Raw genomic sequence first — 24813 nt, 5'->3', positions numbered from 1 at the left:
AGTTAATGTGTGCCATGAGATGAAAAAGGTTTAAAATTGCTGCTGTATACCATCCCTCAAAATTTGGATTTAATTGTTATAAGGTAGGGCCTAAGGATATATTATTAAAAGATCTTCAGGTGATTCTAATATATAACAGTTTGAAAAATGCAAAATACTAGCTTAGAAAACTGTCTCATAATCAAAGGGGTCAGTCTTTCAGCTGAAGGACTCCCCATGACTTGATTTTGGAGGGTGGGTGTATTGTTATTTTTAAGTACCTGTTAGGCGTATCTCCCTTAATTAGAAATAGATACTTTAAGGGAAGAGGATTTATATTATTCATCATTGTCTCTCCATAGCTAAAATAATGAAAGGCTCATAGTAGTTGCCAAATAAATATCTTATGAATGAACACATGATTGTCTTATATATTTACTGAAAAAAATGAAAGACTGAAGCAACTAGGATACATTTTTAAGGCAAACCAGTCTTATATATACACATTTTAAAAACACATACATATATAAATAGGTCAAGAGTAGAAATAATGAGCTGAAACCGGTTTGGCTCAGTGGATAGGGCGTCAGCCTTCGGACTGAAAAGTCCCAGGTTCGATTCCGGTCAAGGGCATGTACCTTGGTTGTGGGCATATCCCCAGTAGGGATTGTGCAGGAGGCAGCTGATCAATGTTTCTCTCTCATCAATATTTCTAACTATCTCTCTCCCTTCCTCTCTGTAAAAAAAAAAAAAAAATCAATAAAATATATTTTAAAAAAAGAATAGAAATAATGAGTGCAATATTTAGCAGTTGAGAATTCATTGTTTTCAAATATTCTTCATATTCTTAACTTAAAAACAAAAGTGACACTACACAACTAATTCTTTAAGCTAATATACATATGTACACATGCTGAGTTTTCTTTTAAAAACAGAATTAGAGCTTCATCTTGCTGAACATGTCAGTTTCAAAATTCAAGTAAACACAATTTTAGTACACATGATAGTTTTTCCTGATAACTGTATAAAAAAACAAAGATTGATTTATGTTAAAATATCTGGAATCACCTATTATTATTTTCTCTCAGTTGGGATCCACTAGTTTCTTAGCAGTCTCACATTGATAAAAACTATTTTGGCACTTCCATGTACAATGAGGTTTAGAAAAAAATTAATTAATAAATAGACTTCCTTTTTAAATAGTAGCTGGATTCTGAGATATGGCTTTATTTACTTAAGTTCCACAAGTATTAAATAATTTGTAATTCAGTTAGTATCTCATACTACGAAACTTGGGTTTTCTTAAAATTAGCATTGGTTGCTTGATTGTAGGTTTGTCACCAAAAAGTGCTGCTTCACTTTCCGTGGTTGGAAATCTTTTCTGATATATCAGTGGATATTCCTTCTGAAACTTAAAATGACATAAGGATTTAGAGAGTATTCAACAATTATTATCCTAGCTGAAGCCAGTATATATTTTAAATTAATTCTGTGCCTTTTTCAAAGATGTACAGTGGAACCTCATTTTTCTAACTTAATTCAGTCAGGTTCCAGAGGCTATTTGAGAAGCAATTTGTTTGAAAACTGAATCATTTTGTCCCATTAGAAATAATGTGAATTGAATTAATCCATTCCAGACTCCCAAATGATTCCGTTTTAACCTTTCTTATATAGAGTACAGGTCTAAATCTAAAATACTGTTAATCTATAAATAAACACTTATTTTCTTAAACTTATGAAACCACACCTACTAGCCTTAAAAGAATTTGTCATATACCACAGCCTCTAAAATGCTACCACCTGCTAACTGCGTTTCCTTTTCCCACAACAACAGTTCTTATTTGCTTGTGGTTGTTTTGTGAGCACTTTCACACCCTTAGCAACATTAGCAGTCTTGATGGCCACTTTATTTTTAAAATTGTGCTAATCTTTGCAACAAAAGCATTCTCTCCTTTGTTTGCTGAGAGACACTTTTTATCATGCTGAGGTATCAGCATAAAAGCGCTGCCAGGTCAAAAACTGAAGTTTTGGTTGACAACAAAACAGTTTTCCTATGCACAACTTGGTCCAGAACAGAACTGCTGGAGATGGGAGACATTCAAGAAACAAGGTTTGATTGCATTACAGAGACTAGAGGCCCGGTGCACAAAATTCGTGCACGGGGGCGGGGCAAGGGTTGTCCCTCAGCCCAGACTGCACCCTCTCCAATCTGGGACTCCTTGAGGGAGGGGGCCTAAATGGACAGTCGGACATCCCTCTCACAATCCAGGACTGCTGGCTCCCAACTGCTTGCCTGCCTGCCCCTAACCACTTCTGCCTGCTGCCAGCATGATCACCCCCTAACCACTTCCATGCCAGCCTGATTGATGTCTAGATGCTCCCCTGACATCCCGTTTGCCCCCAACATCCCTCCTTCTGCTGGCCTGGTCACCCCTAACTGCCCTTCCCTACAGGACTGATCGCCTCCAACTGCCCTCCTTTGCAGGCCTGGTCCCTCTCAACTGCCCTCCCTTGCAGGCCTGGTACTTCCCAACTGCCCTCCCCTGCTGGCCATCTTGTGGTGGCCATCTTGTGTCCACATGGGGGCAGGATTGTTGACCACAGGGGGCAGCTATTGTATGTTGGAATGATGGTCAATCTGCATATTACTTTTTTATTAGATAGGATAGAGGCATGGTGCACAGGTGGAGGCCAGCTGGTTTGCCTTGAAGGGTGTCCAGGATCAGGGTGGGAGTTCCCTTGGGGCATGAGGAGGCCTGAGTGGGGGGCCTGTGGTGGATTACAGGCCAGCCATGCCCCCAAGCAACTCAAGCTGAGGCCCTGGTATCTGGGATATATTTACCTTCTACAATTGGAACTTTGTAGCCTGGAGCTGAGTCAAGCCTCCTGCTCACTCCATAGCAGCAGCAGTTTCTTGTTTACCTTCTATACTTGAAACTCTGTAGCCTTGAGTGGAGGCTTAGGCCTGCTAGGACAGTCGGAGAGCTTGGCTTCTTCTGTTGCCAGAGAAACCCAAGCCTCTGTGGCCGCAGCCATCTTGGTTGGGGTTAATTTGCATATGTGTTCTGATTGGCTTGTGGAGCGGAATGATGGTTAATTTGCATATCACTCTTTTAATAGATATGATGAATACCTTTCAAGTTATCCTTGTTCTCCCTCTGCTTTCTCATATATAAAAGGTACACTGTAAGATTTCTTAGATTTCAGTATTAACTTTCTAGGATTCTCCTCAGCTAAATATCCCCCTAATCTCCAGATCTTCTTCCTCCCCACCAATAAAGCCTAACAATGATACAGGGGTCTACTATATTTCAGAGACTTGAAATTGAACTAATCCAAATTATAATCATACAGAACACTAGAAGTAAAGGAGCATACATGTTATTATTATTAAAATTTAAGAGCAAAGAGTAATATCAGGCAGGGAGTCATTTGCAGCTTATATATCCAATTAAAATATTAAAATGAGAAATTAAATGTTAAGTGTTATTAATAATTAGCAATGGCATTTTAAAAATTACTTACATGATTGAGAACTTGTTCATCCTCTTACCTGTTTTAGTTTTTTCCTTTTCTCCTTTAAAGGCAAACTCTTGCTTTTAATAATATTCTCCAAAAGTTCTGTAATTGCATCTTGAGAGGTAGAAACTTTTTGTTCATCAAACTCCTGAGCACTAATCTGCTTACAGTATGAATATGTTGGCAAAGGAGCAATCAGTCCATCTCCAGGATTTTTAATCTGTAGTGAACAAAGTCTATTAATTCTGATAATGTCCCTATTTGGTAAAGTGTTCTTTTGATGGCTTTTAGTACCTATTATTTTGCCACCAAACATTCAATACTTTAAGGTTTAAATTTCAGCTCCATAACCCTCCAGCTTTGATTCAGTAAGTATTTAACTTTTCTTAGTCTGTAAAATGTCCCCTGATTACATGAAATAATATGTCAAAAATGGCTAGCACACAAAAAGTATTAAAAATAAAAGTAGCTATCATCATTGTAACTATTAATCATGGATTTTATTATCTTAACGACAAAAATAACAACTGAAGTGGTATTTTAATGCATCTTAAAACATGAATGTTCGACATAGTAACAGTTAAAAGTACTCTTCTGTTTTCGAGGTTCAATGACATGGGCTGAACCCATAATATCCTGTTTGGGGGAAAAAAGAAAAGTATAGGGGATAGTTGTAACTGTAAGCCAGGGCAATATTAGAATGGTACGTAAGAAATATGAATATATGTGTTGGGTAGCCAATGACGGAATGTAGTAGTCATCTGTTGTCTTTGGCTTCTCAGTACTCCTTCTCTCCTTCTTATAAACAATTCCTGCCATTGAACCCTCAGAATCCTGACCTTTTTTGAAGAACAAGATCCTCTCTCCAAGCTACTCACTCTCAGTCACCCAAAGGATATGCATTTAATCTAGACTGGGCCAGAGTCCATACTAAAAACTTTTCAAATTGGAGATAGAGGTTTGTTCTTTTTTCCTTTGGATTGCAAACGTAAGTTTGTAACTCAAGTATGGCTTTAATCAGCCATACTCTCATCATGTTAAAGGGCCATTTGTCAAATGCAGGACCAAAATGGAAATAAGAGATGGAAGGATGAAAAGAGAGTCCTATTGCTATTTGAGTCCCCAGATTCTGTCTATAGTCCTGACTTTTAGAGGTTAATAACGTGAGTTGATAAAGTGTTCCATTCTGACTAGGTTAGTTTAAGATGAGTTTGCCACTTGCAACTGACTTAACGCAGAGGATATTTTGTTTGTTTCAAACGATAATAGAATATTTATTTGAAAAACCAGAGGCAGAAGAAGTAATCTGTATATGAAGTGGGCTTAGGAAACAAGTTATAGAGGCAAAGGAGGAGCCCTTGGAGCTTAGAAGTCTGGAAGGTCAAGGTGAGGCACCTAGCAGGGAGGGAAGGGGTTGGAGGAAGGGAATGGCGTGGGGTGCGCATCCGGGAAGCAGAGCATCTAATGCAGATAATTTTGACTTATAATACATACAAGGCCCCTTTTTAAGTAGTCAAGATGTTTCTCCACTGCAGTCTGTAAGTAAGAGGGTACTTGAAGAATTTCCTGATGATGATCCATTAAGAATGAAACTAATCTTGCAGCAAGGAGCTCATCAAGATCCACTTCTTCAGCACAGCACAGCACACACCGAGAAAAAGTGTGTATCATCTAAAAACATATTAAGAGATGTGAATTTAAAAACCTAAGGTTTTTATATAAGTTAGAATATCAGTAATTTCTGGGTAGCACATAAGCAGGCTTCAGATTAAAAATGAGAAAAATAATTTTATTAGAAAGGTAAGCATGTCTACTTTTCTTTTAAAGTATTTGTTATGTGTTTCCTTAATATAATTCCATTATGAAAGGCTTAACTTTTAACTGTCATAATTTTGTCAGCAAACACCATAGGTCTCATTAATACCATATATATATATATATATATATATATATATATATATATATATATATATATATATATTTTTTTTTTTTTTTTTGCTTAAAGACTATTAGAGAGCAATGACTTATTACATTAATCTCACAAAAACACAAACCAGGAGACTATCTATAATAATAAAAGTGTAATATGCAAATTAGACCAGACAACCTTCCAGATGAAGCCAGGGCTATGAGGGAAGCCTGAGTCCCAGGTGCCAGAAGGAAGCTGCTGCTGGCAGCAGGGGAAGGAAGGCCTATTTTTGCACAAATTTTGTGCATCGGGCCTCTAGTATAACACTTAAATGTTAATGGTTACAAAGGGTCTTCAAATTCTGGAATACATTTTATATTTCAGGGCTCATTTGCTCTCATGCATATTCCTATACTAGGTGTACTGGTTAATAATGCGGATTTTTATCAATAGATGGAGTTAGACTTATGTTGATATATATGCCATTTGATATGTATGTTATTTTGTTGTTTTGACAGCAAATTTCAAAACTTTGTATGTCAAATTTGCTTAAGATGTTAACATTATAGTTCTTTTTATGCTTAAAAATGTTGAATTTTGTGCCAATAGAAGAGCATTTGCGGGAAGTATAATTCTCTATTTTGAAGAAAAGTGCTGCTAAAAGTTATCATATACTTCAGAAAGCTTATATTGAACATGCTCCAGCTCAAGATACTTGTGAACGCTGGTTTAAACACTTTAAAAATGATGATTTTGATGTGAAAGACAAAGGATGTCCAGGTCAACTGAAAAAGTTTGAAAACCAATAATTACAAGCATTATTGGATGAAGATGAGTGTTAAACTCAAAAGCAACCTGCAGAAATATTAAATGTTGCTCAGCAAACAATTTCCAATTGTTTACAAGCAATGGGAAAGATTTCAAAGGAAGAAAAATGGGTGCCACATCAACTGAACGAAAGACAAATGGAAAACTGAAAAGTCATCAGTAAAATGTTGTTACAACGGCATGAAAGAAAGTTTTTCTTGCATCAAATTGTGACTGGCGATGAAAAGTGGATTTTTTTGAAAATCCCAAATGCATAAAATCACGTGTTGATCCAGGTCAATCATCAACATTAACTGCAAGGCCAAATCGCTTCAGAAAGAAGACAATGCTCTGATTTTGTTGGGATCAGGAAATTGTGGTGTATTATGAACTTCTAAAACCTGGTGAAACCATTAATACTGATAGCTAATCTGAACCATGCTTTGATGGTGAAATGACCAGAATGTGCCAGAAGACACAGCAAAGTAATTCTGTTTCATGATGATGAACCATCACACACTTCAAAACCAGTTAAAGACACGTTAAAAGATCTTGCCTGGGTCAGTGGATAGAGCATTGGTCTGTGGGCTGAAGGGTCCCGGGTTTGGTTCCAGTAAAGGGCATATGCCCGAGTGGCAGGCTCAGTGTCCAGTAGGGGATGTGCAGAAAGCAGCTGATCAATGATTCTCTCTCATCATTGATATTTCTCTCTCTTTCCCTCTCCCTTCCTCTCTAAAATCAATAAAAATATATTAAAAAAAAAAAAAAAAAAAAAAAAGATCTTGCCTGGGAAGTTTTAACCCACCTGCCATATTCACCAGACCTTGCTCCTTCAGATTACCACTTGTTCAGATCTATGGCACACACACTTTCTAAGCAGCACTTCAAAACGTATAAAGAAGTGGAAAATTTTGTCTCTGAATGCTTTGCCTCAAAACAAGAAAAGTTCTGTTGGGACAATATCCACAAATTACCTAAAAGATGGAGGAAATGTGTAGCTAGCAATGGATGTAACTTTGAATAAAGCACTTTTAATGTTTCTCTTGAAATTATTATTTTTTTTTTAAATTATAAAAATCCGCATTGGAGAACATCATGCTGAGTGAAATAAGCCAGTCAATGAGAAAGAAACACAACATGACCTCACTCATTTATGGATAATAAACATTATAAACTGATGAACCAAAAGATAGATGTAGAGACAGTAAAACAACAAGCAGACTGTCAAAATACAGAGGGGAGGGAGATATGGAGTAGATAAGAGATCAACCGAAGGATTTTTATGCTTGCATATAAGTATAACCAATGGACACAAAACTCTGGGGAGGGAGGGCGGCATATATGAGAGAGGGGGAGGGCAATGGTAAGATATGTACACATATAATAATTTAATTAAAAAATTAAAAATAATTAAAAATCTGCATTATTAACTGGTACAGCAAGTAACTCACTAGCTTATATAAGTCACACACGCACACACACACTTCATTCTAAAATAATTAGAATATCAGAATTCTGTTTTAAGTATTTTTCACATAATATATGATGAGCATACTGAATTGAAACATTTTTGTTTTTATTCCTGCATGTGAGGCAGGTTTCCTTTTTCCTTACAAAGCTTAGCCCTCAGTGTTTTATTCTTCTTTCTCAGCTTTGTAGAGCTCATTTACTCTCATAGCTTCAACTACTACCTTTTCAAAAACTCTGCCTTTTGCCCAGAACTTTCTTAACCAGACTCACATTTCCAACATTCTGTTTCCTTCTCATGTTTCTCAAATTATTTTCATAAAACATCTTCTTTCAAAAGGTGGTGCTACAATTTCTCAAGAATAATTCTTCCTCCTTATATTAGGTCTATTATTGTAAAAGAACTGTCCCTAATGAGTGGAAAAATAGAGCTTAGGTCCAAATTCTTGATACAAAAACATCTTATAAATTGAAGCTCCATTGTGAGGAAGAGTTGGGGAGGGGAGGGGAGGGGAGGAAAGGGAAGGGGAGAAGAACGGAGGGAGGAGGGGAGGACTACATTCAGGAGTTTATACTACAACAATGTCTGCACATATATACCTCTGCCCTCATCTCATATACTAGTAGAACCTGAGACGGCTACACAGTAGTTTCGACTATGAAGTGATACAGGATGAGTGAGGACCAAAGATCAAGATGTGAAAGTGTAACAGATAGGGCACAAAGGGTTAATATGTCAACATTTTATTTCTAGGAAATGTTAGACTTTTAAGAGCATTTCTAACTTAAGAAACTAGGATGTCAAGACCATGACATCACTCAAGTAGTACTTTTAAATGGTCTGGTTTCCTTTTTTTTTTTTGTTTTTTTTTTTTGTTTATGAACCAGGACTTATTCTTTCCTTTAAAAAATATATATATATTTTATTGATTTTTTACAGAGAGGAAGAGAGAGGGATAGAGAGTTAGAAACATCGATGAGAGAGAATCATCGATCAGCTGCCTCTTGCACATCCCCCACTTGGGATGTGCCCGCAACGAGGTATGTTGCCCTTGACCGGAATCAAACCTGGAACCTTTCAGTCCGCAGGCTGACACTCTATCCACTGAGCCAAACCGGTTTCGGCTATTCTTTCCTTAAGGAATCTACTTACCAGTGATCTTGTACCCATTGCATCATGAAGTTGGGGCATATCAACATTTTGACTCATTCGAGAAATCATGCACATTAGAAGTTGAAGCTTTCTACGATTTGGTGGAGGAAGTAATAAGCAACATAACTGTAGTGCATTGATGGCAACCCTCTCTAAATGAGGTTGTAGCAAACCTAGAAAGCAAAGTCCCAACCCAGAAAAAAATAATCAATAACATTAGTTGCTTTCAGACTATTAGCATATGGAGTTATTTAAAGAAAATCAAATAATATTTCAATATTTCATTTTTTAACTATTCCTAGAAATTTCCACATTACTCAAAAGCATGATTAAGATTCCCATTAATTTCTTCAGAACTTAATTTCGTCAGAACTTATCCTACAGTTATTACAACTAAAGTGAGTCAGAATAAGTGAAATTGAAAAAAAGAAGGTGCTTTAGGTAAGTAGTATAAAGTCTTTTACAGTAAGAAACTTTACTTTTGGAGGGAGAAAAAAGCAATTTCAGAGAAGAAAAGCCAGGTAAGCAAAAATAGTTAGTAAACACTAAAAGTTAATATTATGTGCAATGAAAGCATCAGCCTTACTTTGTGTGCCAGTCAACATAGAAGAAGCTGAAGGTAAAGAATTTCCTGAAAGTTCTATTGTACTTTTGCAGAGTCTTTTATTGATTGTGGCGCTAGACTCTCCATGTTCACCTTCCATAGCTGTTTGCACACTTGTGCTGCCTTGTCCAAGATTTGGTTTCATGATAATTTCAGCCACTGGCATATTGATAGAACTATTCTTCCTCGTACTACCTCTTAAAAGTAAACTCTGAGATCTACAAAGCTGTTTTGACTTGCTTTTCCCATTATATGACTCCTCTTGGTCTTGAACAGTCATAGTAGAAGTTCTCTTAAAACCAACACAGAGTGGCTTTTGAATACTTTCCTCTGAATGAAGATTCATTGTGGATTCCTGTGTGATCTCAGACTCTAAAAATTGTCTATTTTGTCCTTCTCTGTTCAGAATAGGTTGATGGATGATATTGGAGACCTCTTTATGTGAACTCCCTGGCAAATCTATCATTCCTTCTAAAGAATAGCACCTTGGTTTGATGTTAGAGGATAGAGCATGCATACTACTTAAGCCTATTAAGTTATGACAGCTTCCTCCTATTATGTCATTAGCACTGGCACTTCTGTTTTTTAAATCAACTAACTGCATTTTCTTAACACATTTTTCTTGAAATCCGTGATCGCTTATCTGCAGTCTCTCAGTAGTATTTGATTCTTCTTCGTTTTTGTCTTTACGAAGCAGACTGAGAAGAAGACACTCAGTTGATTTGAAGGAATTCAAACTGTTTAAGTGAAGGATTTTTGAAGACTGTAGATCATCTTGGATTTTATGTATCCCACTGGGTCTATCTGAAAATGTGATGTAGCCACAAACAACTACCAGGAAATGAAACAAAAATTAAGATGCAACTGTATGACAGTGGACAAAAATAAAATAAAAACAACAGTAAAGTTAAAAAAAAAACAAGGCATCACTATAGTACATATTGTTAGTATAATACAAATAGCAGTTGCTGAATTCACAAGCCACTTAAACAGACACATGCAACATTCAGCTACAAAGTGCAAGACTGACCAGAGGTTTTCAATTTGTGATACCAATAACTAAAATTTATTTCAACAATTAAATTAAATGGATTGAGTCAAATACAGTACATTAAAATATCTGCTCACAGTCTACAAGTATTAGAATGCTCTTAATTATAACTAACATATAGTATAATAAAATAAATATTTGATCTTTGTTTCTGGTTCTTGGCAGAGAGCTCCTAAAATCCTTGGAATTTCTGGAGTGAAAGGAATCTCCTGTTATTCATATAAGCCTATTAGAGCAATCTGAATTTATGCTAATGAGGGGACTTAGGGCTGGCCTTGTTTAGAAGTTTGGAATCCTCAGCCCTAAGACCTCCTTGAGGGGGTTGGAGAAGTAATATATCCACCAATGACCAATGAATGAATTAATCAATCATGACTATGTAATGAAACCTCAGTTAAAACTCTGAAACAATAAGATTAAGGAAGCTTACGGGTTGGTGAGCACATGGATGTGCTTAGTAGGGTGGCACTCCTGGAGAGGGCATGGAGCTCTGCACACCCCATAACTTGCCCTCTCTCCTCCCATTTGGCTCTTTCAGACTTGCATCCTTTATAACACACGATAATCATTAAGTAAAGCACTTTCCAGAGTTCTGAGTTCCTGTAGTGAATTATTCAACCTGAGGGGTTTCATGCTAACCCCTGAATTGGTAGTTAGCCGGAGGGGGGGGAGGGTGGAGAGTGAGTAAGCCTGAGGACCTCATGTGCAGATAGTGCCTGAAGTTAGAGCAGCCTTGTGGAACTCAGCCCTTAATCTGTGGAGTCTATACTAACAATGGGTAGTCTGTATCAGACTTTTTCTTTAACTTGTGGGGTCTTGGCTAGTGTCAAAAATAAACTGAACTGTAGGATACCCGAATGATATAGAGAATTGGTGTTGGATTGATATATCTGAATTATTAGAAAACAACACAACAGAAATAGGTATTCCTGAATTTAAAAATAAGTTATAGCTTGCTGCCTTCATATTTACCTATACTATACTTTTTTGATATTTTAAATTATGGGAGACTTGAAAACTTTAATGAAATAAATTTAAACAATAAGTAAATTCCATACATACCCAAAATGTTCACAAATAATTCATAATATTCAAAGGTAAGTAGAGGTTCGGGGAGATCTAGAAAATAATCTGCAATTGTTCTAAATACATCTCGTTCAAATCCAACATAAGTTGGATTAGTCATATCATTACTTCTTGGCCCTAAGAAAAGGCAAAAAAAAAAAGAGAGTAATATTTATAAAAATATTTTTAAATATACTTATAAAAATATGAAACCTGTATTTCATGAAGAAACTATGTTTAATAACAAATTATGTCACAGTTCAAACATTTTAAGGTTTGTGCACATCTCCTTCCCTCTCATTGTCTTTTCAGCAGAAGTTACTGCAATTATTACCATTTTAAAAAATATCTATAAGCCTGGAAAACTGCATATAAAACAAAATTGGAAATATATTTTAAAAGCATTAGGGAAGTTTATTTTAATAAAATTTTACTACAATTCATTTTAAAAAGCAAAGAATATTTGGATACTGCAAATAATTTCTATAAATTGTCTTTGCAAATTTATATTTTCATGAATAAATTTTGCCTGACATGAAACATAACTTTAACAAGTTTAAACAATATATTTACATTCGTTTCATTAGTTAAACGTTATTTAAATAAGCATGCCTACTCAGAGTGTTTTCCTCAGAAATAAGATTTTATCTCATGTAATAGATGAGGAGAATGAACCTCAGAGTAACTTGATCCAGATGAAAGAGCCATTGGTGGCCAAGTTAGAATTAGACCTTAGAGCAAGCATGTCAAACTTGCCCACAGGCTGCCTGTGGCCCACAACGAATATTTCTGTGGCCTAGCCAATACAATGTTATGTAAGAAACTTTTCACTATATATTTTGTAACTTAATTTTTACAATATTCTGTTGTACATAATTAATAGTCACGAACTACAATGTTTGCTAATTACTACAATAGTGTTGCATTCATTTCATTCATGCGCACGTGCACCATTTCTCTCCAGTAATACCAGCAGCGAATATTTTAGCAGCCGATTGCCACGTCATTAGTGTTGGACTGACTGACTTAGTGTATGCAACAGGAAATATTTCACTTTCGGAGAACAAGAAAAGTAGGTTTATTTGCATTACCCTTATTATTCAGTGTCTGGTAAGTTAATGCTCAAGAAAAAAATATCAATTTTTATTAAAATTTCCTATTATTTTATGTTAATGATTGCTCATTTTTTCCAGCCGATTGTATTCAGCATGTCTCTATAGAAATAAACCTACATTTCTATGAAAATTGAAACTTTTGTTTTTTTGTGGCCCACATAAACTTAAACCTTGTTTATTTGGCCCATGTTAGCCTTTGAGTTTGACATGCTTGCCTTCGAGCAATGTAAAATGAAAGCAGCATCCAGGACCTTGAGATCCAACATTCCAAGTGTGGTCCATGAACTATATAATGAGAATCATCCAATGTGCCCATTAAAAATATAAACTCCTCTATACAGATGAGTATCTATGGAGGTAGAGCTTAGAATTACTGATCTAGAAATGTTTGCTTCTGCGTTACTAATCTACCGGTAGTAGTTTCTAAACACTGATCTGGGCTTCCCCTAAGGATTTGGAGGCATAGTTAAAAAAAAAAAAAAAAAAGATTCCAAACAGGTTGAATCAATTGAATCAGAATCTTTGGCAAATTTTCCCTAGTGAATGTGATATACATTCAAGTTTAAGAGTCAGCATGCTATCTTTCAAGTTAAAATCCTTCTCTTCCCAAATCCAAATTATTTCTTATTCTGATCCTAAACTTTTGTATGGCTCCACATGTGTGAGTATACAAACTAAAGAGAGATTAAAGAAAACAACTCATATATTGCACACACATTTAATAGCATAAAGGCTAATACGGGTTTTATGTAGAACAAAATCTTTTTCTAAGGAGGATATAAAAATATTCCTAATATGTAGAATAAAAAGTTAATAAGCAATAGAAAATTTTCTAAGATGAAATATTTTACTGGAATTAAAACTATACAATTTATAGTTAGAGAATCTATGCATTAGAAAACTTTTATAAGCTTTAGTTTTCTTTCTAGAAAAAAAATGTAATAGTATACTGACCACTAATTCTTATATGTGACAGAATAACTGAGGGGGATTAAATAACAAGTAAAAGTCTTAATACCTGGCTACATATACTGTCATTAAAGTGGAATTCAGTAAATTATATTTTTGGTATCATTTAGGTATAAATGGACTGGGAAGAAAGGGAAGACACAAAACTCTCAAGATGGAGCATTAGAGAATAGTATGCTTATCTGACCTGCAAACCATGAGCCAAGTTATGAGAGTGGAGGGCAGTGAGGTAGGGGGAAGGTAGAAAGGAAAACTCAAAAATCTTAGGATTATTACCAAGATCTTTACCTTGATTTAATAAATAAAACATTTCTATAACATATATTATTTACTTCATCGTTCTGTTATTTTGTCATATTGACACCCAGTGGACAATAAGGGAATATATACTTATATTGAAGCTTAATAAAATAATAATTTTATAAAGACTAGAAAAATACCTTTGTAACAAGAAATTAAAATATAACTTAACTTTTGATGATTTAGACTCACACACCTCTGTAAATTTTTAAAATTGCTCTTGAAAGCAATTAGGGTTTCGTACCTGATTGGAATCTTAAATTATAAAAATCAGTTATCACTGATCACTGTGAAAAAGCTTGATGATGTGTTAAAAATGATTTGCTGCCTAAACCAGTTTGGCTCAGTGGATAGAGCGTCGGCCTGCGGACTGAAAGGTCCCGGGTTCGATTTCAGCCAAGGGCATGTACCTTGGTAGCGGGCACATCCCCAGTAGGGGGCATGCAAGAGGCAGCTGATTGATGACTCTCATCGATGTTTCTAATTCTCTATATCTCTCTCCCTTCCTCTCTGTAAAAAATCAATAGAAATATATTTTCAAAAAATGATTTGCTGATTAGTAACAGGTCTTTTTTTCACAAAAGTCCCAATAGTATATCCTGGCAATTTTCAACCTGTTTCATCTACACATAAACTAATCATTAAAATTCTGTAGTATACCATAAACTTTTTGCTGAACTCACAAAAAATATAGGTATACTTTTGATTGATTTACAAAGAAAAATAATAATAATTACCAATCCTTTTTGTTCCAAAGTAACTTTTTTTCTTTTTCTCAAAGTAACTTTTTAAAAAATTAAGTATATAAATATTTCTGATACCAAGAATTAATCAATCAGACACAACCTTATTTTGAGATGTGTCCAATAAGATTCAACACTACTACATTTATGGTCCAAGAGAGAGCATTCACACCAAATGGCTATTCCTCTGTTGACTGTTATCATTTTTTTATTTGACAATTTAAGGGCAAAGAGGTCAGTGCCCCTGACAAAATAGTCAGGTATTGCATGTTTTAAAAATTCTTGCAGCATACCTGTTGACTATCCCTGGTATATCCTGTAGAGTAGAAGCTTGTTCATGGAACACCTGAATGTTAAAGCTGTGTACAATGGCAAGGGGTTTGAAGTGGATTTAATAAGACTTCATTTCTGATGGAAACTTTCCATTTATAAGCTGCTTTACTTACAAGTTGCTATTTGAACTCTGGTTATTACTGAGACAACTGATGTAGATTATACCAAAAAATCATTTGAGATCTTCTAGCCTATGATTTTATAATTTATGAAAATTGAGCCATAAATTATGAGCTTTAATTATAAAACACCACGTGCAAAGAAAAAATTAAGGGCTCTATAACATACTCCATACTGAAAGAAATGTAACCAGTTCTACTAGGTCTTCATTTAAACATCAAAATAAATTATATGCTTTAATTTTATCAGAAATTTAATACATTATTTAAAAATATTTTTCTGTTCTTATTAAATACTATCAATATACAATATACATATACATTTGTTTAACTTACAATTTGCTAGGCACTTCATGGCAGATAATACCCAATGAGGAAGATCATCTACACATAAAAAAATATAAACATTGTTTAGTTAATTCACAACATTTTTGATAGTATATTTAAAACTTAATACTTATCCTCAAATCAAGGATTAATTATTTTATAGGAGGTGGTTAGAAAATAAATTAACATTAATCTCTACCCATTACCACCATTTTTTCTTTATCCTCATTTCTGATCTGACTATAGCTATACTGTATTAATAATACTGATTGGAGAGACCTATAATTGAAACAAGGTATATTTGAATATTAGTGTGCTTTCACAGTGATGCGTGCTTCAAATGTTTTCAATGTCACTAATTGAAATATGCTGCATAAAATCTAGCAGTTTTTTTATACAAACATAAAAACCATACAAATACTTGACTTGAAAAGTTTATAGTTATAAAGAATAGAAAGCTTGGATGAGAACATATACTGTTACTTTACAGAATAAACCATTGTAATGGTCCAAAGCCAAATGCATAACTCTTAAGTTTTGACATTTACTATTTGCTCCTACAATTAAAACCTCAAAGTTCTTGCATACAAAAAAAACCCTCAAAGTAATGGCATTTCAATTAATTCCATAGATAGCACCTGATTATTAAAAAATTACTCAAGCCCTGGCTGGATGGCTCAGTTGATTGGAACACCATCCTGTGCACCACAAGATCATAGGTTTGGTTCTCCGATAATGGCACATACCTAAGTTTGGGTTGATTCCACATGAGGGTGCATATGGGAGGCAACTGATTGATGTTTCTCTCTCCTTTTCCTTTCCTCTCTCTCTAAAATCAATAAACGTATATTCCACTTAGGATGAAAAAAAAAAAGACATTTTGTGTACATTTATTGATATATTTTTTGTTTTCTAATGTCTCTGCCTTGAATTATCTCCCTGATTTTCCTATATCTTAAATCAATATATAAATATATATAATACCATAAAAATATACATAATACAAAGCCAGAGCTTCTTTAGAGTACTGGTGTTGAGAGATTGGGCTTATTTTATTGTGTTACTTCAGTTTTGTATGTCTTGACCCTTTTAAATTTATATGCTCATGTAAGCTCCAGGAAGGCATGGCCATTTCCCTCTTGTTCATCATTAAATCTTGGGGACAATGCCTGGCACATTATGTCTTCAACAAAATATGACTAATAAATGGTTTTAATTATATTTGTACTAGAGGTCTGACGCATAGATTTGTGTACTAGTCTGCACCCTCTTGCAATCCAGGACCCCTAGAGGATGTCAGAGAGCTGGTTTTGGCCCCATCCCCATAGGCCCAATCTAGACAGGAGGGAGCCCAATTGTGTGTGTTGAGCATTGTCCCCTGGTGGTCAGTACTCATCACAGTGACTGCCTGACGGGTTGTTCGGTCATTTAGGCTTTTATATAAAATTTTAAAATTTTATTTTTTAAAATTTTTAAATTTTAAAATTCTAAAATATAATTTTTTTTTATATTTTCCTGGAATTCTCTTTTCAGGAAAATACTGAAAACACAGTTCATGTTTTCAGTATTTTCCTGAAAAGAGAATTACTTTGGGTTAATATATTATGCTCAAATTATGGATATCTTGAACTAACACCATTTTTTTGATGTTTAACTGTGCCATTAAAAAAAAATCATTAATCTACCCTAAGCTAAAATAATATTATATGATATTCACTTAAAAAATATTCCATTGTGATTGCTAAAGCACCCATGATAAAGCAATAGTGTCCCTGATGCTCTTTCAATTAAACTATTCTGCTTCCTATATTGTGGTCTCTGTGCACCCCCACAATAGCTATCACCTTTGTTTGCAAGTTTAAAAAGAATCCAACTTCTTTTATTGATACGAACCTGACTTGTCTTGTAGTACAACTACTCCATGTTTACTTGTATTGGTCATGTTGTACATTATATATTGAGGAATTACTTGTTTTGGGTTTATGACTTCTTCTAGGGATGACACCCCTAAAATGGTTTGCAGGCTAAATAGAAGAAAGAACATAAACATTTTTTTCCCCTCCATAAAATAAGTACAATAGAATATAAATATGAAAGGGTTTGGTAAACAAATAAAGCCCTCAGAGTATACTGTTTTTATTTTTCCTGAAACCAAACTTTGAAGGCTTATATTTAGTATCCAATTTTAAAAACATTTATTTTTATAACTTTTTAAGGATTCCAATATAGACTCCAGTATACAGCTACGTACAATTAAAAAAACAACACACCAAATCATACTGAAAACATTCTATTTCTACTATACTAGAATTACAGCAAAAAAACACAACAAACAAATAAACAAAAACTAAACACATATACAGGTTAAGTTCTAAGCTTTGAGAACTAAACTGCTCTTTTGCATTAGCATACATTGATGAAAAATCGAAAATTAAAATTCTAAACATCTGTGGAACTTGGTTTATATTAGCTTACTAGTTCAGAATAATGTATCTCCAAACTTCTTCAACATCTTTCTGGCTAATTTCTCTACTATCAACTGAGTTTTCTTGATCTTCCTTGATTATGTCACAGTTCATGTTTTCAGTATTTTCCTGAAAAGAGAATTACTTTGGGTTAATATATTATGCTCAAATTATGGATATCTTGAACTAATACCACTCCATGAGGACTTATAGGTATTACCTGATGAAATAATATAACATAAAGCTTTTGGTTTTGCAGCTGAGCAAATCACCCTCAAATAAATTTAAAATAAAACATGCTTAAATCATACAACTACTATTTCAAGTATATCTCAATACCAGTTTTTATTACTGTTTCTATGAGTTCCATACATTTTTAAAGTATAATGAAAGTTAAAAGTGTCAAATACTGGCTACAAATATTAAAAAATCATTTACTTTTAATGATTCTATTATTAAGCACATAGTAGTTATATTAAAACTAGTGATTAGTAAAAAGAATGGTTTACCTGAGAGAACTGTAATCCATGCTTTTTAGGAGTTCTACGAGATAAGTTTCGTAATTTGAAAATACTGTCTTTATCTTTGGAAAAGTTCTCTATGCTGTTTTTTCTCAATTCTGGATGCCTTCGTGGAAGAGTTTTAAGTGGAGAATTTGCAGGAAATCTGATTCAAGAATAATAAACAAATTAAATAATGTACATCAGAAACAACTTACTGCTTATTTATCTTAAAAATCACATAAAAACTGATTTACGTTATCAAGGAATAAAAAGTCTACATAGATTTTCCCATTAAATCTTCAAAGTTACTTTAATATTTTCCTGCTTCTTTAGTACACTGGCTATTTTATTTCTGGATAATTCAAGGTTATTTTTAAATCAATTATGTTGAGGAGGTATCATTTACATATAAAACAATTTAAAATGTTACATTTTCTAATATTTTCCCCAAGTTATCTAATTTGTATATATTTTCTGCCCTTTGTGATTGGTCTAATTTCCAGAAGTTGGTCTCTGTTACTTTTTAAAAAATGTTTTTATTGATTTCATAGAGAGATGAAGGGAGAGATAGAAACATCAGTGAGAAAGAAACATTGCCTTCCTCCTGCACACCTCCTACTGGGGATTGTACCCAAAACCTGGGCATGTGACCCCACTGGGAAATGAACTGGGGACCTTTTGGCTCATGGGTTGACACTCAACCACACCAGCCAGGCCACTTTTTTAAAAAAAATTTATTATATAGCTTTTTCCTTTCATGTTAATATAAATACTTCAAAGAACTGTGTGTGTGTGTGTGTGTGTGTGTGTGTGTGTGTGTGTGTATATATATATATATATATATATATATATATATATATATAATATAAAACATCTATGTATGTAACCATCAACCAATGCAATTAACATTTAACCAAATACTTCATTAAGTGTTTTTTTAATCCTCACTTGAGGATATTTTTTCTATTGCTTTTCAGAGAGTAGAAGGTAGAACGGATGGAGGGAGAGGGAAAAGGATAAATATGACTTGAGAGAGACGTGACTGGTTGTCTCCTTAACAGGGGCAGGGAGTGAACCTGAAGTCTAGGTACTTGCCCTTGACGGGAATCAAATGCACAACCTTTAGGTGCATGGGCCCATGCTCTAACCATTTAGCAACACCAGCCAGGACATGTTTTTTTTTTAAATTAAAGAAATTATTTTATTCTATATTTCTCTTCCTAAGGGAAATCATTAACCTATAGTTAGTATATTTCTTTCTTGTTTATGTTTTTATACTTTTAATAAACATACAAAAACAGTATATGGTTTGGTATTTTTTCATTCAGTGGTATCTTTTGTTATACATTTAATTTATGTATAAGTTTTAAGTCACCTTAAAAGTTCTTTCTTATTCCTCCATCCTAAAATGTTTTCTTATATTATCTCACTAGAGTTGTATTTTCACGTAGTTATTTAATTCATATATGTTATTCCAGTTCTCATAAATGTATGGGTTTGTATTCTCAGTTCTTAATTGTTTTAATTTAAGCCCAGATACCAGGTTAAGACAATTCTTCCTTCCTTGTTTTTCAAAATTGCCTTGGACCTTACATTATTAAATAAACTTTAGAATCTGCTTGTCAAATTCAACAAAAACAATTACATAGAGGTCTTGAATAAAAATGCCCTGAATTTATCAATTTATGAAAAAGCAGGTCTTCTCATTCATGAAGAGGACATCCTTCTCCATTTATTATCTTCAATTTTATAATTTCTCCCAGGAAGGTCTTATACATTTTTGGAAAACTTTATTATATACTTTGTAGTTGCTATTGTAAAATACTAAGGCAGAGGGTCTAGTTGAAGAGTTATGTAGAATTCCAGTTAAGAGAGAATAATGGTCTAACAAAAAGAACATTCTTAGTGGAGAGAAAAGTGGACAGAAAAGAGAACTACTGAAGCAGCACAGTAGAAATCATTTTATAATTAAATCATATTTAAAGGGGAGAAAAATGGGAGTCGGGTATCTATAGGGAAGATAGTGCCATCCTTTCAGATATATATATAAAAAATTTAATATTTTGAGGTGATAGTGATTTCCTATTTGCTATATTTGAAGTGACTAATAGGGGAAAAAAATGGCTAAAACTCAGGAGAGATATTTTGGTTGGAGTTTTGCAAGTAAAGTAGGTGAAGGCATAGCATAAGATTACTCAGGAAGAGAAGTGAAGAAAAGTCGAGGACCTTCAAACCAGTAACAACCCGCAGGGGTCCTCAAATTTTTTAAAGTGGGGGCCAGATCACGGTCCCTCAGAGAGCTGGAGGGCCGGACTATATGAACTACTAATTCCTACTGTAACACCTCGGCTGCGCTCACTGCCCAAAAAACCTGGCGGGCAGGATCAGACTCCTCTGCAGGCTGCATGTGGCCCGCGGGCCATAGTTTGAAGAGGCCTGAACTAAAGGATGAGCAGCAGCAGCAAAGGAGCCCACCAAGGTGACTAAGGTGTACTTGAGAAGAAAGATTGCTAGAGTTATACAAAATGAACTGTTCATATGCCCCTTATTGCAGTTTATTTGTACGGCGTAAGTCATCTTTGATCACATAGGCAAGAAGCCATTTCTAAGATATTTCATTTGAAAAGTACCAATTCTGCAGAGAAAAAAAAAAAACAAACAAAACCAAAACACGTGGATATTAGAATCCAAGGACCTAATTTAAGGGAAATATAACAAAGAATCCTGGGTACATGAGAGAAAAAGCAATTATGTGGCCCGAGAGACTAGGCAAGGCTCCACAGAAACAGGCTACAATAGAGCTGACATGAGAAATGTATTTAAGTAGTTTGATAGATGGGTGCAGTGTTTCAAGGTGGAGGAACATATTCAGACAGAGGAACATGATTTGTTACAGCACGGCCTCAGCTTTCGCATCTGTAAAAAGGAGCTAACACCTACCATTCTTAACTATTACAGTGATTAAGTAAGAAAACATGTAAATCATAAAGCAGGGTCTCTGATACACAATACTTAATTATTCTCTTTAACCAGTGGTATATTTCTTCTGTTATTTATTAAAGTTTGCTAATATTTATCTTATCACATGCATTCTTAAGTTATATAAGATCACGGCACTTGAAGGCAAGGACCTGTGACAATTTGTCTTGTAATTCTTAAATCTATGGAGTTAAAGGTTAATAATGATCTGTCATTAAAATGGTATAGAGCTTTCAGAAGTGCTAATATTTCACTTTCCTCCCAATTCCCTATTTTATTATATATGCTATCTAGCATTTTAAAAGTTTGAATTGTGCAGCAATTAACTTTAACTTCTAAATGGTCTTAATCACTAGTAGATTACGCACAGTTCTCTACAGAAAATATAATTACTTCTAAAGAAGCCGCTGTTTTAATAAATGTATGCTAAAAGTGGAGTTAAACTTTAAGTAATTCAATTTTCCAGTTATTTCTTTATTCAGTACCTGAATAGCTGATTGTTGTCATAAAGATTTTCTGATCCCCATTTCCCTTTGATATCTTCAATTACGTGATTCTTAAGAAATTTTCTCAATAGTTGGATAGTCTGTTGCCTTGTTACTTCAGGACCAAAATTATTATTATTTCTTAATAGGTCATAAAGCCAATCCACTGCTTCTGCTGCTGTGAAACAATTGCCATATTTTTTAAAGTGTTGCCTGTGTTTTCTTAGAGGCATTCCTGCTCGAAAAGATGTGGTAACTTCATTCCACTGCAAAAGAAGTAAAATATTTTTAAAAATTAACAAAAAGGAAATCTCTTACTGATTTAAAATAAATTAGACAAAGTTAATTCTTTCATTAACATCTAATTACATCATAAAATTTCATGAAGAAATTATTCACCTTATTGGTGCTATAGAAAATTTGATACTGCATACAGATTTATCTTAATCCTAATGTTGTGATAATATTTTCAGATTTTTTTTTAATAAAAGCACTTCATTGGCTGATTGGCTTATTTAGGAAACCTAGGAATAATGAAGAGCTGCAATGAACCTATCCTTTAGTCCTCAATAGAGGATTTATTCCTGTGGGGTTTTTTTTTTTGTTTGTTTTTTGTTTTTAAATCTTCAGTTAGCCGAAACCGGTTTGGCTCAGTGGATAGAGCATTGGCCTCTGGTCTGAAGGGTCCGGGGTTCAATTACGGTCAAGGGCATGTACGTTGGTTGCTGGCACATCCCCAATGGAGGGGGTGCAGGAGGCAGCTGATCAATGTTTCTCTCTCATTGATGTTTCTAACTCTCTATCCCTCTCCCTTCCTCTCTGTAAAAAAATCAATAAAATATATTTTTAAAAAATCTTCAATTAATATTAATAGTATGGTGGTAGTATTTGTGTTGGACACTATGCTTTACATTAATCATTTCACTTTAATTCTTGCAAATCTATGAAGATTATTTTCCCCAATTTTAGATGAGAAGCACAGAGAGATTTAATAATTTGACCAATGTCACACAGCTCAGTGATGAACCCAGATATTCTAACCCAGGTTTGATTGACTCTAGCACCTGAGCTTGTAACTACTACTATGTTGGCCACAAACAGAACTCATGGCAGGCAGTAGTTTAATAGTAAAACACCTTTAATATTAAAATAGCTTATACAGTATATTTACTATATTATCTCTTATGTGAAGATTCCAATATTGAACATGAAACAGATGGGGTTGAATTAAGTAAATTTTAAGTCCATTGTGTATTTAATGACACTGTGACATATCTACATTTTTAAAAGACACATTTTCCAAATTGTCCTCAAATCACTCAAACTTTTAAATTTGTGACATGGCTAAGGTGGGGCATGAACGAGGTGATGGTGTAGACCACATGTGTCAAACACAAGGCCCGCGGGCCAAATCCGTCGCGCCAGGCCTTGCAATGTGGCCCGCACCGCGCTGTCATCACTGCACTCCGCTGCGTTTCCATCACAATGACAGTTTATGACTGTTCAGTAAACCATTTGGCCCGCAATTTAGGCTGGATTTTAGATTTTGGCCCCTTCTCTGATTGAGTTCGACACCCCTAGTGTAGACACACACTTAAAAATATTTTATTGATTTTTTTTTATTTTTTTTATTTATTTATTTTTTTTTTTACAGAGAGGAAGGGAGAGGGAAAGAGAGCTAGAAACATAGACGAGAGAAACATTGATCAGCTGCCTCTTGCACACTCACTACTGGGGATGTGTCCACAACCAAGGTACATGCCCTTGACGGGATTCAAACCTGGGACCCTTCAGTCCGCAGGCTGACACTCTAGCAAAACTCGTTAGGGCGACACACTTTTTATTTAGTAAACAATCTTAGAGAGGTCAAGAAATCTGATCCGTAAGCCCAGCCTAGCCCCTGCTCCCTGTGTGACCCTGTCTCTAACCTATGCGGCCCCAGCATCACATCGCAAAGTCTCACCGCTGAAAACACAGGGCCCGCATCCTTCTCTTCTTCCCACACCCCCACACGTCACTTATGTATCCAACACACAGCCACGAGCTGCAACCGACCCTCTCAGTAAGCTGTTTCTTATCCTACATACATCATCACACACCTCCACAGACCTGTCCTCTCCAGAAATATCCCAGGGTGGACCTGTATTATCAGCCTCACTTCACCGGGAAACGGAGGCTGCAGAAGTCAGGGGACTCTCCTACTGTCACACCCCCAGGGGCGGGCGCAGACCCAGCGACGCACCCGCTGTGCTCTCTGGCACCTCACACATCCCCGGTTTGCCAGTGTGGACGGGGCCAGCTGTGACCCACTGGCATCCATCCGGCTGGTCCGTCCAGCATTCAGTCCCCAAGAGCCAGCCACAGGCACTGCGGGGTCCGGACCGGCGCCCAGACGGACCCGCAGAGAATTCTCCGCGGAGCCCGCGGACCTGGGAAACCAGGCGCGGGGAGCGGCGGCGCTCGGACCCAGGGCCGCCCTCAGCGCCGGGGCCGGAGCCCCTACCGAGGCGGGAGTCGGCTGCGCCTTCGCGGGGTGCTCGTAGCACCGGAGGGGGGCAGACTCGCCCCGCAGCGGTTCTGCGATCCCCCTTAATGCCTTTTTTTTCTTTCTTTTTTTCTTTTTTTTCCCTTCAATCTCCTGCCAGCACACCCAGCCGCTCTGGGCGCCATCCCTCCGCCAAGGTAAAAAGCAGGAGCACTCTCCCGTAAAAATGGTGGCGGCCGTCACCCGGGCGGGCAGTGCTTACCAGCTTGGTGGCCCGGTAAGGCCCCGGAGGCACCCTCGGATGCTCCATGCCTCCCGCCCTCCGGCCCGGGGGTCTGTCAGCGCGGGGCGCGGCGCATGGCGGAGGAAGGTTCCACGGCGGACCAGGCGGCTGTGTGGCCAGGACACCCGCGGGCCGCGCCGCCGATTTGAATAA

At 35.8% G+C, this 24813-nt stretch overlaps 1 protein-coding gene across 3 annotated transcripts; it reads right to left on the bottom strand.

Annotated features, from left to right (window-relative positions):
• Positions 1–1120: 1120 nt before the first annotated feature.
• Positions 1121–24813, bottom strand: DEPDC1 (DEP domain containing 1). Of its 3 annotated transcripts, XM_036446385.2 has the most exons (12): positions 24640–24813; positions 21893–22158; positions 18435–18591; positions 17936–18054; positions 17354–17484; positions 15470–15517; positions 11552–11692; positions 9421–10269; positions 8835–9007; positions 4993–5169; positions 3533–3718; positions 1121–1390 (listed from the first exon to the last, which is right to left on the bottom strand). In XM_036446385.2, the coding sequence occupies exons 1-12, from the start codon at positions 24685–24687 to the stop codon at positions 1250–1252; spliced, it is 2436 nt and encodes an 811-aa protein (XP_036302278.1). In that variant the 5' UTR covers positions 24688–24813; the 3' UTR covers positions 1121–1249. The 3 variants fall into 3 exon arrangements, with proteins under 3 accessions (XP_036302278.1, XP_036302280.1, XP_045440438.1); XM_036446387.2 differs by lacking the exon at positions 9421–10269 and having other exon boundaries at positions 24640–24809; XM_045584482.1 differs by lacking the exon at positions 21893–22158 and having other exon boundaries at positions 24640–24761.

This window comes from Pipistrellus kuhlii, unplaced genomic scaffold (assembly GCF_014108245.1).
Source record: "Pipistrellus kuhlii isolate mPipKuh1 unplaced genomic scaffold, mPipKuh1.p scaffold_m20_p_2, whole genome shotgun sequence".
NCBI classification, from domain to species: domain Eukaryota; kingdom Metazoa; phylum Chordata; class Mammalia; order Chiroptera; family Vespertilionidae; genus Pipistrellus; species Pipistrellus kuhlii.
This window is presented reverse-complemented; position numbering and strand designations above follow the sequence as displayed.

Excerpts from the sequence above, each read along its gene's own strand:
- DEPDC1 (XM_036446385.2), bottom strand. The coding sequence starts at position 24,687 with ATGGAGCATCCGAGGGTGCCTCCGGGGCCTTACCGGGCCACCAAGCTG. Across the intron at positions 22,159-24,639 it reads CTTACCGGGCCACCAAGCTG|TGGAATGAAGTTACCACATC; the intron begins GTAAGCACTGCC and ends CTTCTTTTGCAG. Across the intron at positions 1,391-3,532 it reads AAAGGAAAAAACTAAAACAG|TTTCAGAAGGAATATCCACT; the intron begins GTAAGAGGATGA and ends TGTCATTTTAAG.